The sequence below is a fragment of the Denticeps clupeoides genome, chromosome 16, assembly GCF_900700375.1.
Source record: "Denticeps clupeoides chromosome 16, fDenClu1.1, whole genome shotgun sequence".
NCBI classification, from domain to species: domain Eukaryota; kingdom Metazoa; phylum Chordata; class Actinopteri; order Clupeiformes; family Denticipitidae; genus Denticeps; species Denticeps clupeoides.
The window spans coordinates 1,843,927-1,861,030 of NC_041722.1; the positions used below are offsets into that span (position 1 = coordinate 1,843,927).

The window sequence follows — 17,104 nt, forward strand, 5'->3', positions numbered from 1 at the left end:
GTGACCACCGGAGAGGACCCACCTTGGCGTTTTTGCTTGGTATTTTTGCTGCTGGTAGGTCAAATGGAAGTTGAATTGTTTGAAGAACAGTGCCCATCTCGCTTGCAGGGGGTTGAGTTGCTTGGATTAGCGGATGGTGATCAAAATTTGATGGTCAGTCCACACCAGAAAGGGGGTTTCTCTACTGTGCAACCAATTAACCGCCAGTAGCTCCCGGTCCCCCACCCCATAGTGCTGCTGAGTCGGTATGAACTTACGTGAAAAGTAACAACACGGATGACATCTGGACCTGGGATGACATCTGGACATCTGATCTGGACCTTGTTGTGACAGGACGGGACAGGTACCCACATCTGATGCGTCCACCTCGATGATGAATGGATTAGTTGGATCCGGGTGCTGCAGAATCATGGCTGCACTGTAATCACGGATAAAGCATCAATAGAAATTTGCAATGTTTCAGTTTCAGTTCAACTCCTTCAGTTCCTTGGGTTTGTGAATTTCTATTGACCACAGCCTCTGGCTTCTTGGGCTCCATGGCCCCGCCCTGAGCAGAGATGGTGAAACCCAGGAACGTGGTGGAGTGCTGGTGGAAAGGTAATTTTTCCAACTTACAATACAGTCGGTGGGCGAGCAGACGTTTCAGCACCACTCTCATGTGTTGAACGTGCGCTTCCAGTGTAGGTGAGAAGAGAACATCGCATACACCCACCGTCCCAGCAGTGGTGACCTAGTGGTTAAGGATGCGGCCCCGTAATCAGAAGGTTCCCGGTTTGAATCGCGGTCTGCTAAGGTGCCACTGAGCAAAGCACCGTTCCCACACACTGCTTCCTGGGCGCCTGTCATGGCTACCCACTGCTCAGGGGACACATTTTGTTGTGTGCACGTGTGCTGTGCTGTGTATCACAATGAGAATCACTTTCACTCTCACTTTCACCTCACTAATTTGGTGTAGTATGCTGCCCCGAAGAGGGCGTTGAGGTCAGTGGCAGATGTGTTTTTGATGGTGATTCCCAGCCTGGCTGCAGGAAAGGTGGTAAGCCAGACAATGACAGAGAACCATCGACAGGTGCGCGACAAATTAAATACGCTCATGTCACTCATTCCCGTGTTCCTGGTGCACGTGAACGGCATCACGAGACACTCAAAATTTAATGGAATGATAATTTTATAGGAGCAGTATTGCAAGATCTGCACTCAACAGATGACTATTGTAAGATACAGGTATTCATTCATTTAATTGGTTTGCGGCCTCAACACTGACCCCTGGTGGTAAGGAATACACAGTAATTACATTGCACTGTATGGCCACATATCAGTACAAATGTTATCAATGCAACTGTGTAGAGATACGCATACGTAGCTGACAGCAAGTATATTTCTGGCTTAAAACGTTTTTCGACGTTTGTCTCTATGTTACTACAATGTTTAAAACTAGAGCAGTCTATAGTACTGTATACAGTATACAGTACTATATACAGTATATAGTATACAGTCTATAGCTAGCTTTACCTAGTGAACCATGTCATATGGTACTGCATGCCTTGCTTCCATATTCCAGCACCTCCACAGTTGCGTGTTTCCTTTTAAAAGTCATATAAATTTACTCAGTAGTTCATGGTTGCACTGAGATTGCATGCAGTGGAATCCTTAAAATGTGTTCAACCCTTCAATTTTCAACTTTACACTCATCAATCTGACACTATTTTCACTTCCACAGCACACTTGATATACTTTTTTTCACAATAACACCTGCCCTATTTCTTCAGTCATTTACTCCATGGTAGAACAATTTGAATTTACTCCAATACCACTGACCTTACCCAACCATCACTTCTACTCTCCTGCCATTTCTCCTCTCCTTCTAGACAAAATTCCATTAGCACTCTATCAGTTAACAGACTGAACCAGTATAGTGAAGTGAAAGTGAAGTGATTGTCATTGTGATACACAGCACACGGTGTCGACCTGGGTTGTTCACATTCCGTAGCAAGAAAAAGTATTTGTACCTTTTTGGAATTTCATGGTTTTCTCCATTCATTTGTAAAATGTGATAAGATATTGACAAATATAATGTGCGAAAGGTATGTGATCACTTGGACTTAATTATTGGTTGACCCCCCCCCCCTTTGGCAGTACTAATCTCAACCAGGCACTTCCTGTATCTGTGGCTCAGATCTGCGCATGTTTCAGGACTTGCTTTTTTGTCCTGTTGCATTACTCAACTTTTTACAGAGTTTTTCAACAGAGTTTTAACTGATGTACAGAGATAGCCTTTCATTAACCTGCAGATTTTTTATTAACTTGGGAATTCATCTTCCACTCAAACAAGCTGTTTATGGTTGTACTCAATAAAGTACCCTGAACTCCCTTGAAGATCAGATCACATTTTATGATGAATTAATGCAAGAAATTCCAAAGGGTTTACATACCCATTTGAACGGATGTTTTCTTGCCACTGTAACTTTTGATATGGCAAAAGTTTTACACCAGATGACCTTCCTGATGTGGATGCATTATTTTTGTTTTGGGATAAAAGAAAATAAAGGTGATTGCTGATCAGCTGATGTGTGTTTGAGGAATTCACATAATCATAAAATTGGCCGTCATTAAACTTAAATAACAATGTTTGGAGTGCTGCTTGGCACTGTGTATTGTGTGCCCTTATTTGTCTTGAAAAGTGCGTGGCAGGTGCTTGGTGATGAAACTCTTGATTACGTAAATAATGTCACGATGACATTGCAATCATGTTGAAAATGTTCATTAATATGAGACCTATCCTACTCATCATTACCCTTTCACTCATGGCTGAATTTTTATTTCAATGCAAATGCATGTGACCCAATTTGAAAGCCTTTCCTTTTAAGGTTTAGTGGATGTGAACATGTAAATGTGGTTGCTGCATATGAGCTTTTATCTTGCCACTGCTGAGCACTCAGACAATAGCACTGCCTGCTGTGTGTTATCAGATTGTCCCTAATGCACTGAAAAGAAAAAAAAAAGATTACATGCATTTTATGTACAACTGGTCCTGGAGATCTCTCATCCTGCGAGAATGAAATATTATCTTTCCCATTCAGACAGCCTTTCTCTCTTATTCAAGTTCACTTGTAAAACATACCTATTTAAATGCTGGAGGGACATGAAGCCGTAATACTACTACTACTAATAAAAACATTGAGAACAGTGTGTGTGCCTAGAAAAGGGGCTTTTCTGTGATTTATTTATTTACCTCCAGAAAGCTGAAGAAGATGTTGCGTCGGCGCAAGACAGGGATGGATACACAGGAGGAAGAGCTGGAGAAAAAGCTGCGAAGGCATGAGAAGGACCATTTCCTGGGGCCATTTATCGGCCTCAGCCCTGAGTACATGGAAATGAGTATGAGTCACTCACAGCACCCACTCATACACACCTTCTCTCAGTCAGAGTTTTGTGTATTGTGTTCATGAACAACCAAGTTATACCAATAAAGTCCATGTTATGAAAACACTAGCTGTAGATATATAAAAATATTTATTTAATTTACTTATTATTTAATTGGTTTATTTATTTATCTTGTTTACAATAGTCATGCCAAATAAAAGTGACTTATTATTGCGTAATGACTTCCTAATGAAGTTTGCAGTTTTTTTTTACAGAAAATAACTAGATTCCACCAAAAAGAATCCTGGCCCAATTAACAAATTAAAAAGAAAAACATCATAAAAAGGAAAGCATTTGTTAACTTGGACTTAAGAGAAATAAAAACAATATTCATGAAAACTTGTCCTTAACTGACAACATTTAATCCCAGCAAAATTTCTCTTTATTGACTCTGAATTCAACCACCATCTCTTTTCCTCAGTTCTCCAACGATCAACTGCATCAAATCTTTCATGTCCTCTTGTAGTAAATATTTGTTCATATTTTCCTCCTTCCAGCAGTTTATGCATTTTTATTATTGACAGAGTTCAATAAATGCTTTTGCACTGACTCTCATTTGATCTCATGCCATGTGTCTTTTCTCTCATCTGCAGTCATGCAGTTTGGAATGGTGACACTTTTTGTTGCATCTTTTCCCCTGGCACCACTATTTGCTCTCCTGAACAATGTAATTGAGATTCGCCTGGATGCAAAAAAATTTGTCAAGGAACTCAGAAGGCCTCTGGCAGCCCGGGCAAAAAATATTGGTGAGTTGATAATCAGAATCAGAATTGCGTTTATTGGCCAAATATGTGAGTGAACACATAAAAGGAATTTGAGTCCGGTTGATAGTGTCTCTCAAGCACAACAGCATAAAAATAACAATATAAAATATAATCAAATCTTATATACACCAAAATACAAAGATTACAGATTGCTGAGATAATACAGGTGTACATAAATTGCAATTGTGATGTGTGTAACAGTTCAGTTTTTAAGGAGGATTATGGCAAGGAGAAAGAAACAGTTTTGGCTGGTCCTGGACTACAGAGTTTGCCAGAGGGCAGCAGGGTGTGTCCAGGGTGTGAGGGATCTGTGATGATCTTCCCTGCCCTTTTCCTGGTTCTTGAGAGGAACAGGTCCTGGATGGAGGGCAGGGGGACACTGATGATCTGCCGTACATACAGTCCGTTGCGGACTGCAGTCCTTTTTCTGTGCTGTTTAGTGGCTGCTCCGTACCAGACGGTGATGGATCAAAAGCTCCTGTGGAAGACTGGACTACTTCAGTTTTCTAAGAAAGTACATCCTCTGTTGGGTCTTCTTGAGGATGGAGGATATGTTGGTCTCCAACGTCAGGTTCTGGGAAATTGTGGCACGCAGGAACTTGAAGACACTGGTCTGTCTGATGATGGAGAGCAATGTTCAGGGATGTCTCCTGAAGTTCACTGCCATCTCTACAGTCTTGAGCATGTTCAGCTCCAGGTTGTGCCAGATTACCAGCCACTAAGCTTCCTGTTGGTATGCATATTCATCACCATGCCAAATGAGTCCAATGACAGTAGTTTTACAGCTGAGATCCTGTAGCTGCAGTGATTCTTGTAAATGAAGAAGGGCAGTGGGGACAGGACTCATCCTTGAGGGACACAAGTTCTGAGGGACCGTGTTGCAGTAGTGGTCTCCCCCAGCCTTACTTGCTGCTTCTTGTCTGTCAAGAAGCTAGTGATACACTGACACGTAGCAGGTGACACGTTGAGCTGGGAATGTTTGGAGGAGAGGTTATTTGGGATAATGATATTAAAAGTCAAACTAAAGTCTATTAACAGGATACTGGCATAAATCCCTGGACGGTCGAGGTGTTGCAGGAGGGGTGATGGGGTCATTGTCACTGGGGTGGGGTGGCTGAGGGCTGAAAATACGATCCATCCAAATGAACCATTTCATGTTGCAAATTTTTCTTCAGAACATTTATTGTGACAATTTGTAGCATTTTGACTTAAATTACTAAATTAATTTGCATTTAAATAAAGTGAAGTGATTGTCATACACAGCAGCACAGCACACCATCACCCATCACCCTTGGTGAGCAGTGGGCAGCCATGACAGGCGCTTGGGGAGCAGTGTGTGGGGACTGTGCTTTGCTCAGTGGCACCTTGTTGGATCGGGTTTCGAACCGACAACCTTCTAATTAAGGGCCGCTTTGGTGGCTAAAGGGCCGTAGTGGTGGCTAGACAGACATGCAACAAACACTGCACAACACACACACACATCAAAGGTATCACTCTCAGTATAATGGTGCTTCTTACTGATATAACTCAGTTATGTGAATTTCCCTTAAAGTCCCCATATCCCTTATAGAAGAGCCTTCTGAGACACAATGCATGGCAGCATCACCTAATGGTGACACAGAAAACTTATTTTATTTGTGCACTTATTCCACTTGTTTCCATATAAGAGCACATTGTTGAACAGCAGGCAGTTTGAAATTAAACCACAAATACCAAAATGTAGAACTATTCAGAAAATCTGAAGCAGCCCAATTCATGTTGTTCTAATGTTTTCTTCTTAAGGCATCTGGTACACTCTCCTGAGGGGAATCAGTAAAGTGGCGGTTATTGTTAATGTAAGTATAAATACATCATTGATTGCCACTATGAGGAGTTTAGTAAATACTACAGGAAATGTAATTAACAAGATTTATTCTGGAGAAATTAGATGCAGAGACATTATTGATTGAAAGTGGAACTCTCTGTGTCCTGTGTCATAGGCATTTGTGATTTCATTCACATCAGACTTCATTCCACGCCTAGTTTACCAGTACATGTACAGTCCAGACGGTACCCTTCATGGGTTTGTCGACCATCAGCTGTCATTCTTCAATGTCAGCCATTTCAGGCCAGGTACTGAACCTCTGGAACCCATGCTTGGGAATCAGAAGGTGGAGGTATGCAGGTATGGAATTTCTTTAATATTTAAGGACTTGTAGCTCTTCTACACCAATAGAGAACAGGTTCTTGAATCAGGTCCATTAAGGACTCTTTAACTCTTCAAGCAATCTTCCAAATCATTCTTTATTTTCATTGGTTTTGAGCAGAATCACTGATAAATGAATTGCCCATTATTTAAACTGTGAACCAACTTTTTGAAGGAAATGCAATTGTCCACCACAATTGAGCCAGTTCACTGTAGGTTCCTATGTCAGCTTGCATTATCAGCTACATTATTTCACAATTCCATTTATCATCAAAACAGTGAGTGAGTATATAAGAAGACTACTGTGTGCTTTGCACGTTGTAGATGATGGGACTTACATAGCAATATTGTTCTATTGTAACTGACAAACATAGTGGTGCGAGTTTGCCAGTGAAGTGGTATTCACCTTTCTTTCACAATGCATAAGACACGACAAACATGTGCTCTTAATGTCAGTCTGAACCATGTAATTCTCAGATGTGCATATTCCCTCAGATATAAGGACTATCGAGATTCTCCATGGTCGGACACACCCTATGATTTTTCAAGGGAATTCTGGTGCATACTGGCCGCCCGACTAGCTTTTGTTATTGTGTTCCAGGTGAGTGTTGCTCCTCAGGACATGTGGCTGCATGTTTCAGACACTTTCAGCCTTTACATTCCATCAGACATGCCATAACAGCACTTCAAGGAATGCACAATGAAACTGCCGTCTTTAACAGACACACTGCTGTTATAGCAGTAACGTAGTTTGCTGTTGAAAGTTGTTTTTTCATTGTCATAGTAGTGCAGATGAAGTAGTTCACAGTAATTAGTTAATTACTTGAATAAATAGCCCTCTATTCTTTTTGCGTAAACTCATGTGTTCAGAAAACTGATTTATTGCTCGAACTGCCCATATCATCTTTACTGCTAGCACCAGTTATGCAGGCTGTCAGTGCAAGATCCTGTGTACACTGTGTACTTCTGTGAAGAACAAGTTTGGTTCTCTTCTTCATCTCCCTCCTGTTTTCTTTGCAGAATGTTGTTATGTTGATGAGTGACTTTGTGGACTGGCTTATTCCGGACATCCCCAAAGAAATCAATGTTCAAATGCAAAAGGAGAGGACCTTGTTTGTGGAGATGTTCATGAAGGAGGAACAGGGTAAGAGGATCCTGTGGAACAACCAGGGGGAAAGTCCATGTCAGCCACGATCGCGACGTATCTCCAACAACATCTAGAGTCTCAGCACCCACCCGCTGAGTGATTACCTGTGCACAGTCTTGCCTCGCTCAAATGTTGGGAATGAGCATTTAGAATAGTTTGATGAAAACCTTTATGCTGATGCTAAAATGCTAGCTGCTTTGGATGGATTAGCATTGTAGTCAACACATGGTTTTGAATGTTAATTACTGAAAAGCGTTTAGACACATAAAAATATATATATTTTGGCCTTCTGTTTGGACCAGGATGATGTCAGTGAGAAGGTTACTCAAGACTTTAAGGAAATGGAAGGCACATTTAAATGTGTCATTTTGATAAGATATGCAAACTTTTTTACTGCTTGTGTTTTAGTTTTCTTTTTATGCACAGTTAACAAGCTGTTTAACAATGTTATACACTACCAGTCAAAAGTTTGGGCGCACCTACTCTCTGGCGGCTTTGGAGACTTAAGGTGGAGCCATTTTGAAGAATCCAACGCAAGATTCTATTTTTTGTAGCAAGGGAAAGCTACCTCCATGACTACTGTTTTTGCCTTGTTTGCTATTTTTTTTTTGCTTTTTTTTTTTTACATAACTTCATGTGATATTTCTTAGCCATGTCTTCACTTTTTTCTATAATGTAAAAAATGCAAGACCCATAAATGAGTAGGTGCATCCAAACAAATGTTTGCAGGAGTTTCCAGGAAAGTTTGTGATGTCAGATAATTTATAGTCATTTCAATGTCTAGTGATGAAATAAATATAAGTGAAATTTGAAAATGATTTACAAAATATTTGTCTGAGTCAGTCTCAATATATTTGATTGTCTTCAGTCTAAATATATATTGCCTTTTATAAATGTTGGAAAGAAAGTTAGCTTTGACTTTTAGCTATACAATTATCCAACTCATTTCTGACTGGAATTTTATATTTATTGCATTTAAATGAGATCTATTCTTAAGACATGAAAATGTGCACAAAAGTTAGGATTTTTTTGGTAGGGATGACTTCTCCTAGCCTTACTCCATATTGTCTTAGCAGGGATAGTGTTCATGGTGTCTTTTATAGTTTGAGAAAGGCATATTGAAGAAATGTCTTTCCACAACACATGGACAATGACCTGCTATGCCACAGACTGGCCAACAAAGAATCAAGTGAATTTACATCATGTGGACTGTTTCCTTCTGCATGTTTACCTGCCGATTATGTCCTATTGGGACATGTCCACTTGAACCAGGTCAACCTGCACATACAAAAATTGAATACATGCGATATAAAATTATGTAGAGATGGTCAAGGAGATAGCGGACAGCTCCACTTAATCGCACAACAGCTCCTCAGATGATCACTTTAGGAAACACAATATGTAGCCCAATAACACACATAAGTTTATTTAAGACTAATAAAAGCTGATTACATTCATCTGGTTTGGGTTGATTCCAATATTTAAACTTAGTCAGCATGTCCCCTTACTTGCCACAAAAGTTTTTTATCCTAATCCAACTAATGCAACCTGTGAACTAATTCTCTTTATTAAAGTCAAAATCAATAAAGGAGCACAGATTCGTGTGGTGATGAAATAATGGGCAGTGGTGGCCTAGCGGTTAAGAAAGTGGCCCTGTAATCAGAAGGTTGCCGGTTCGATTCCCGATCCGCCGAGGTGCCACTGAGCAAAGCACCGTCCCCACACACTGCTCCCCGGGTGCCTGTCATGGCTGCCCACTGCTCACTCAGGGTGATGGGTTAAATGCAGAGGACAAATTTCACTATGTGCATCATGTGCTGTGCTGCTGTGTATCACATGTGACAATCACTTCACTTTTTTTTTTTTAACCACAATTTAAGCCACAACCATGTGAACTTAATAGCTCTTAGATTATTTTGTTATTCTTTTATTTCGGTTCAGGTGAAGAGAGTTGACTTGAAAGATGGGTTCACAGCGGAAGATCGTAGAGAAAGATGAGCTTTTTCTTGTTTACCGAACAAGTCACTGAATTTTGACCGGTTACAGAATTCGGTACAACACTGTACGAACATTGTAAGCGTCCTCCACGACAGCAGGTGGCGATACGTCGCACATGATACGGTGTTAAGCCGCAGAAGAAAAACTCCCGACATAAAAAGTTCCTGCTTTCTCTTTTGATCGGTTGAAGTTGCTCGTCGTAATTTGTGGGCAACCGGACTCCGCGTTGAACGAGTTTATAAACAGTTTGCTTGTACCGTCTTGCCAGCAGACAGATGACTGTCCATTAATCTGAGAAACCTGTAGCAGACAATTTCCACGCTATGATGCGGTGTGGACACTTGTCTGTTCTATGAGACGCATCCAAGCTGACCAGCAAACTTCATTATACAAGAACGAAGATGGACGCGTTCAACGGAGTGCTGCTTCGGATCTCCAACGAGCTGAGGGACGACAACTTAAACAGCTTGAAGTTTTTATGCAGTGATCTGATCGGGAAGAAGCACCTAGAGCGCGTGAAGAGCGGCACAGATCTCTTCCAGCACCTCAAACAACTCAACAAGATCGGGCCCGATGACGCGGAGTTCCTGCGAAATCTGCTAGTTAGGATTCAGCGTCACGATCTCGCCGAAATCATCGACGATCCCGAATACCAGCCTTCAAAGTCCCCGGAAGGGGAAGACGCAGGTTTGTGGATCTCAAACTGTTTTCCTGACGTTGCGCAAACCACCACATGCATCGTAAAGTTGAGTATATATATATATACACGCGTACACACATCTGTGTGAAACCCGTGAAATTATGACCGCGAATACATCACAATACAGCGAGTGCAGAATTATTAGGCAAATCAGTATTTTGTCCATATCATCCTCTTCATGCATGTTGTCTTACTCCAAGCTGTATAGGCTCGAAAGCCTACTACCAATTAAGCATATTAGGTGATGTGCATCTCTGTAATGAGAAGGGGTGTGGTCTAATGACATCAACACCCTATATCAGGTGTGCATAACTATTAGGCAACTTCCTTTCCTTTGGCAAAATGGGTCAAAAGAAGGACTTGACAGGCTCAGAAAAGTCAAAAATAGTGAGATATCTTGCAGAGGGATGCAGCACTCTTAAAATTGCAAAGCTTCTGAAGTGTGATCATCAAACAATCAAGCGTTTCATTCAAAATAGTCAACAGGGTCGCAAGAAGCGTGTGAAAAAACCAAGGCGCAAAATAACTGCCCATGAACTGAGAAAAGTCAAGCGTGCAGCTGCCAAGATGCCACTTGCCACCAGTTTGGCCATATTTCAGAGCTGCAACATCACTGGAGTGCCCAAAAGCACAAGGTGTGCAATACTCAGAGACATGGCCAAGGTAAGAAAGGCTTAAAGATGACCACCACTGAACAAGACACACAAGCTGAAACGTCAAGACTGATTTTTCTAAGGTTTTATGGACTGATGAAATGAGAGTGAGTCTTGATGGGCCAGATGGATGGGCCCGTGGCTGGATTGGTAAAGGGCAGAGAGCTCCAGTCCGACTCAGACGCCAGCAAGGTGGAGGTGGAGTACTGGTTTGGGCTGGTATCATCAAAGATGAGCTTGTGGGGCCTTTTTGGGTTGAGGATGGAGTCAAGCTCAACTGCCAGTTTCTGGAGGACACCTTCTTCAAGCAGTGGTACAGGAAGAAGTCTGCATCCTTCAAGAAAAACATGATTTTCATGTAGGACAATGCTCCATCACACGCATCCAAGTACTCCACAGCGTGGCTGGCAAGAAAGGGTATAAAAGAAGAAAAACTAATGACATGGCCTCCTTGTTCACCTGATCTGAACCCCATTGAGAACCTGTGGTCCATCATCAAATGTGAGATTTACAAGGAGGGAAAACCGTACCCCTCTCTGAACAGTGTCTGGGAGGCTGTGGTTGCTGCTGCACGCAATGTTGATGGTGAACAGATCAAAACACTGACAGAATCCATGGATGGCAGGCTTTTGAGTGTCCTTGCAAAGAAAGGTGGCTATATTGGTCGCTGATTTGTTTTTGTTTTGTTTTTGAATGTCAGAAATGTATATTTGTGAATGTGGAGATGTTATATTGGTTTCACTGGTAAAAATAAATAATTGAAATGGGTATATATTTAAGTTGCCTAATAATTATGCACAGTAATAGTCACCTGCACACACAGATATCCCCCTAAAATAGCTAAAAATAAAAACAAACTAAAAATTACTTCCAAAAACATTCAGCTTTGATATGAGTTTTTTTGGGTTCATTGAGAACATGGTTATTCAATAATAAAATTATTCCTCAAAAATACAACTTGCCTAATAATTCTGCACTCCCTGTACTGTCTACGACTCAATGATATTATCTATGTTACTGTAAAGGTTTTAATGTCACAACAGTAATCCTAAAACCGTGCAGACAAATAGTGCAAAATAACACAATTATGCAACTAGTCAGATTATTTAAATTAGAAGGTTTAAGATCACAATATGTTAGTTTTATGGATTCATTAGTTATTTGCAAGGCAGGTCAATGTAGTTTTACAATTAAATATTTCAATTCATTAATCTCTTTCCTGATTATATGATCTGTTATGGCGACACTGAACATGGATAAATGAACATGAATAAATCACTGATATACTCTGATACTCTGTGCTTTGTTTTACTGCAGAAAGGCTGAATTTGGCCATAAACATCATTGGAGGTAAACTGGGAATGAACTGGCGAAAAGTTGCAAGGAAGCTGGGACTGACCGACGCCCAGGTCGAGGCCATTAGGGAAAAATATCCTTTCACACTGGAAGAGCAGGGTAGAAGCGCCCTGGTCGAGTGGAAGAAGCTGCGCAGTGCAGAGGCTCGTGTTGAAAACCTGATCCAGGCACTTCGCTCCTGCAGCCTCAACTACACTGCAGACGAAGTGGAGAAGGAGCTCAGAACTTGAACTTGACTCTTGAAAAGGAATAAATTCTCGGTATGTGCCTGATCAATCTCCGACATTCAACAGTTTTATACGCTATATGCTGATTCGGGTGTGAAAAAACATGTGTTTTTGTGGGATTTGCTTGGCACAGATTGGCTAAGTAAATTAAATGTTTGACTTGTTGAAAAGATGTGAACCATACAGAGAGGTGTTAATATATCGGAGGGGATTTAAAATTAGTATAAATAAAGCATCTCTTGTAGGTATTTACCAGAAGAATAAACTTTGTACAAACGAACTCTGTTTTATTGATAATAAAGATGAGTGCCTTTTCCCCCAAATGAGAGGTTTCTATTTATTTCAACAGCAACAATCAATATTAATACAATGCAAATATCCAAAAGTTGTTCATTCTTAGTACATGTTGTAGTAGTCTGATATAAAACCACATTCACAACAAAGGAAGACAGAAAGGTGGCTTGGGGAGATCTTTTAAACAGATTAGGGGAAAAAAAAAAAAAAAAAAAACACACTAAATCCCCACTTCATCAACTGAAATAGCTACATTAATGGATTCGAACTCATTCAGTTCATAGGAAAGAAATTTGTTCCGGAAATTAAAAAAAATACATTAAAATGATAAACTTAAAACAGCCCAGACCATCTGTGTCAAGATGTTGGACCTAAGCTTGCACAGTCACTTCAATTAGAGTGGAAAATACGGTGTGGAAATAATGTTTTTTGGCATGACAGAAACCTATACATTCATCTCGTAACAAGACCAGCATCTAAGTCTCTACATACTCAAATAATTACAGAAAACAAAACCAATATGTAAAGATTTACACACCAATTGCAAAGTAAAAAAGCCAGTTCAAATAAAGAGTTTCATAAGGACTCCCCGTGTAAAGGTAAATATCATCTCAGCCAAAGGTTCTTAATGGAAGGTGGTCTTCACACTACCAACAATGTAGGATGGTGTGGTTAAAAGGGGAAAAAGGCACTGGGCAGGCAAATATCAGTCATGGAGAAATAGTTACACCTACTGGACCACAGATAGTCAGTCCAGACCTGCATGTGACGCGCATGTGTGTGTGGACTGTCGGTCCTCCCCTCACAAGGTCCAGATTGCCAGGCTACAGATGCTGCGGTCCACCTCCATAGTCAAAGCTGTGTGGCTTCATGTGAATAGAGTCTGCTGCTGTTTAATGTTGTTGGGGTAGAGGTCATCAGGACATAACAATCTGGACATAGTTAGCAGGGTAGAGGCCGACCTCACCACTGTCCAGTTGTCCTTTACACCAGCCCTGCTCATCTTCCTCCCCCAGTTTCAGGAGCTCTTCACCTGGGAGGGAGAGGAACATGACATTGGTGGAGTTCAGGGAACGCTGCAATGAATGTTGGGACATCCTCCAGTAAGCAGAACTAAACACAAACAAGGAATTCAAGCGCCTTCTCTCATCAGAATATATTTAACTGCTGCAAAAGCATCAATGATGTAATATTCCATTTAACAAACTCATGAACAAATGACACCATTTATAACCCTCATCCCCCAAGGCAGTTGTAAGGTGCTGGTAACACTTTGTTTTAGACCATCTTTTCCTGAGCCAAAGTGTTGGTGCCACTGACTAGGAGCAGATTTTTTATTCAACCTAGATAGAGATCTACTTCCACTGAAACTACCAGTGTCTCTCCCTCTCTTAAAAAAACAAAACATGATTTTTAACACATATTTAAACCCCCAAACATGCTGTATCCATTCTGCTCCAGTCAACAAGATCAAAAACCTCCTGTGGTGAAAAAAAGTCATTTAATCTTGTAAAGCACACAAAGGAATTTGTTTCCAGTTAAAGGATAATGGTGCTGGATTTAAAAAGAAAATGGTGATTATGTTAAGTGTGCATTCCACTCTTGCAAATTAAAGAACATGCATCTTTCAATGTCAACACATTCAATGTGACTGTTTCTCAATTAAAAATGAATAATCAGAGAGTGACATAAGCATAATTAATTTTAATCATCAATTTCAAAGAATTTCATGGATTGCTTATTTAAACAAATAATCAGGCAGGTGAGTTTGGTTTAAATAATAAGTCATGCTATTAAAATGATACTTTGGGTATTTTCTGTTTAAATTGTAAAAATAAAAAAAAGGTTTTGAATTTGAGATTTTCATCCATGCTTCATTAGGTTACTGCCAGAAAAGTTGCTACTTGCTAAGCAACCTTTAGCAAAACACCCCAAGTGTCATTTTAATCCTGAACCTGCTCAGTTTGCATGCATCAAACTGTCTCACCATCCACTGATGAGAGTCAATCAGATGGTGGCTCAGTAATTTTGGGTGTGTTCTTGCTAAATCGTTCCTTGTCCAGGGTCTGACCCCCAGGATAATCTCGGGATTACCTGTGACTTTGTATACCAGTCTGTTTCCCACTAGGCCACAATCACCAATTGTGTTTCAATCATAAAGGCATAACAAGCAATAGCAAGCGCTGCAGTGCTGCAAGCCATCTCTCCTTTATGAGATCCAGATGGGAAGTGGAAGGCCTGTGGATGAGATGTCTGTGTCTGTGTGTTAATAAGCATTAGTAGGGATTAATACCTGCTTTAAAGCTCAGCTCGTCAGACTCTTGTCCTGTATAGTCATACAGAGCTCTCACGCGCACACCCGCTACCTTTTCCTCCTCTTCCTCAACGCCGTTCTCTGCTATGTACTTTTTGGGACTTTCTTCATCAGACCAGTCGGAGGAGTAGTCTTTGCCACCTCTGTTGGAAGGACAGAAGTATATTTTAGAAGCACTCATTGAATCACAATGACATTTTCATTCATACTACGTCCTCCATTTGTCAACCAATTCAAATTATGAAGAATGCATGGAGTGCTGCCCATATATCTCTTAATTGTGATTATCAACACTGACTTAATGATGCAGCCAATTTTCTATAGTTTATTAATTACAAACAAATGAATAAGAATCTACCAATGAATATAATCATAGTCAGGGCCTAAAACAGGGTGGTAGTAGCCTAGTGGGTAACACACTTGCCTATGGACCAAAAGACCCAGGTTCAAATCCCGCTTACTACCATTGTGTCCCTGAGCAAGACATTTAACCCTAAGTTGCTCCAGGGTGACTGTCCCTGTAACTACTGATTGTCATTCTAGATAAGGGCATCTCATAAATGCTGTAATTGTAGAATGTAGAAACATTATGTAGTAGCTGCCCTATTAACAAATAGAGGGGGCACCAGAAGCAACGATGTTCTGCAAATGCCACCACACCCACCCTGAATGGCCTGCAGTGTGTCAGCAGGTTCAGAGACTAGCACCCCACTGAGTGTCATGGGCAGCTTGGTGTTTTATCACAGCAGAGGGCAGCAGACAACAGAGAAGAGCCATTTCACCACTCCAGGACGAGAGTGCAGAGTTGTCAGAAACGCATCTGCTGCTCTCTGGTACATTACTACTGCCAGGGTCAGTGGGGCGGGGGGGCTGATGGTAGGACTGTACAGACTGAAGCTCTGATAGTGGATATCCCTTCTGTGAGGCGAACCTGCCTGTGTACGAAAGCCACTTTCTGTATCCTCAAAAATTCAGTTTTTAATTTTACTTATAGCACATCTGTAACAATAGCCACACATCCATGGACTCAAAAGACAAAAACAAATTTGCATTTAGATTTATAGCATTTATCAGAGGTCCTTATCCAGAGTGACTTACAATCATGTACAGTCCCCCAGGAGACACTCAGCAAGCGTCTTGTTCAAGGACACAATGGTAGTAACTAGGGTCTGAATCTGTTTTCTGTTTCACAGACTTACCCACTAGACTACTAAGTACATAAGTAAAGGATTATAGTCATCACAGCCATATATAGTACAAAAGTTTGGACACACCTTCTCATTTTGTTTCTTTATTTTCATGACCATTTACATTGGTAGATTCTCACTAAAGGCATCAAAACTATGAATGAACACATGTGGAGTTATGTACTTAACAAAAAGTGGAGACCTGGCCTCCTCAGTCACCGGACCTAAACCCAATCGCCTCTTGAAGCTCATCGAGAGAATTCCAAGAGTGTGCAAAGCAGTAATCAGAGCAAAGTGTGGCTATTTTGAAGAAACTAGAATATAAAACATGTTTTCAGTTATTTCACCTTTTTTTGCTAATTACATTACTCCACGTGTTCATTCATAATTTTGATGCCTTCAGTGAGAAACTACCAATGAAAATGGTCATGAAGATAAAGAACACACATTGAATGAGAAGTGTGTCAAAACCTTTGGCCTGTACTGTACATAGTACACAGTTAGATAAAATAGGGTAAGAGGTACTTCCTCACAGTCCTATCTAGTCCTATATAACATGTCTTGACGCCATGATCTGAACAGGTGTAATGATCTGGTATTGTTTGAAATATTGTGCAATAGATATATATTGGGGCAGTGGTGGTCTAGTGGTTAAAGAAGTGGCCCCGTAATCACCAAGGTGCCACTGAGCAAAGCACCATCCCCACACACTGCTCCCCGGGTGCCTTTCATGGCTGCCCACTGCTCACTAAGGGTGATTGGTAAAAGCAGAGGACAATTTCATTGTGTGCACCATGTGTTGTACTGCAGTGTTACACAATGACAATCACTTCACTTTCACTATTAACCATTGTCA

General features: G+C 40.8%; 3 protein-coding genes across 8 annotated transcripts in view; 2 read left to right on the top strand and 1 right to left on the bottom strand.

Annotated features, from left to right (window-relative positions):
• ano1a (anoctamin 1, calcium activated chloride channel a) overlaps positions 1-8,346 on the top strand; it is a 41,035-nt gene extending 32,689 nt beyond the window's left edge. For all 3 annotated transcript variants that reach the window (XM_028955741.1, XM_028955743.1, XM_028955742.1), the window contains 6 exons: positions 3,239-3,378; positions 4,017-4,169; positions 5,970-6,022; positions 6,167-6,351; positions 6,868-6,973; positions 7,393-8,346. In XM_028955741.1, coding sequence (XP_028811574.1) covers positions 3,239-3,378; positions 4,017-4,169; positions 5,970-6,022; positions 6,167-6,351; positions 6,868-6,973; positions 7,393-7,593 — 838 coding nt within the window. In that variant the 3' untranslated portion in view covers positions 7,594-8,346. The remainder of the gene's footprint in view (positions 1-3,238; positions 3,379-4,016; positions 4,170-5,969; positions 6,023-6,166; positions 6,352-6,867; positions 6,974-7,392) is intronic.
• A 1,297-nt stretch (positions 8,347-9,643) lies between these two features.
• fadd (Fas (tnfrsf6)-associated via death domain) lies at positions 9,644-12,776 on the top strand. The gene is made up of 2 exons (XM_028955906.1): positions 9,644-10,204; positions 12,188-12,776. Exons 1-2 carry the CDS (start codon positions 9,919-9,921, stop codon positions 12,454-12,456), a joined length of 555 nt encoding a protein of 184 aa, XP_028811739.1. The 5' UTR covers positions 9,644-9,918; the 3' UTR covers positions 12,457-12,776.
• Positions 12,717-17,104, bottom strand: part of pacsin3 (protein kinase C and casein kinase substrate in neurons 3) — a 28,175-nt gene continuing 23,787 nt past the window's right edge. For 3 of the 4 annotated variants that reach the window (XM_028955902.1, XM_028955903.1, XM_028955904.1), the window contains 2 exons: positions 15,041-15,204; positions 12,717-13,780 (listed from right to left, as the gene is read on the bottom strand). In XM_028955902.1, the coding sequence (XP_028811735.1) occupies positions 13,665-13,780; positions 15,041-15,204 (280 nt within the window). In that variant the 3' untranslated portion in view covers positions 12,717-13,664. The remainder of the gene's footprint in view (positions 13,781-15,040; positions 15,205-17,104) is intronic. The other variant, XM_028955905.1, reaches the window with a different exon arrangement.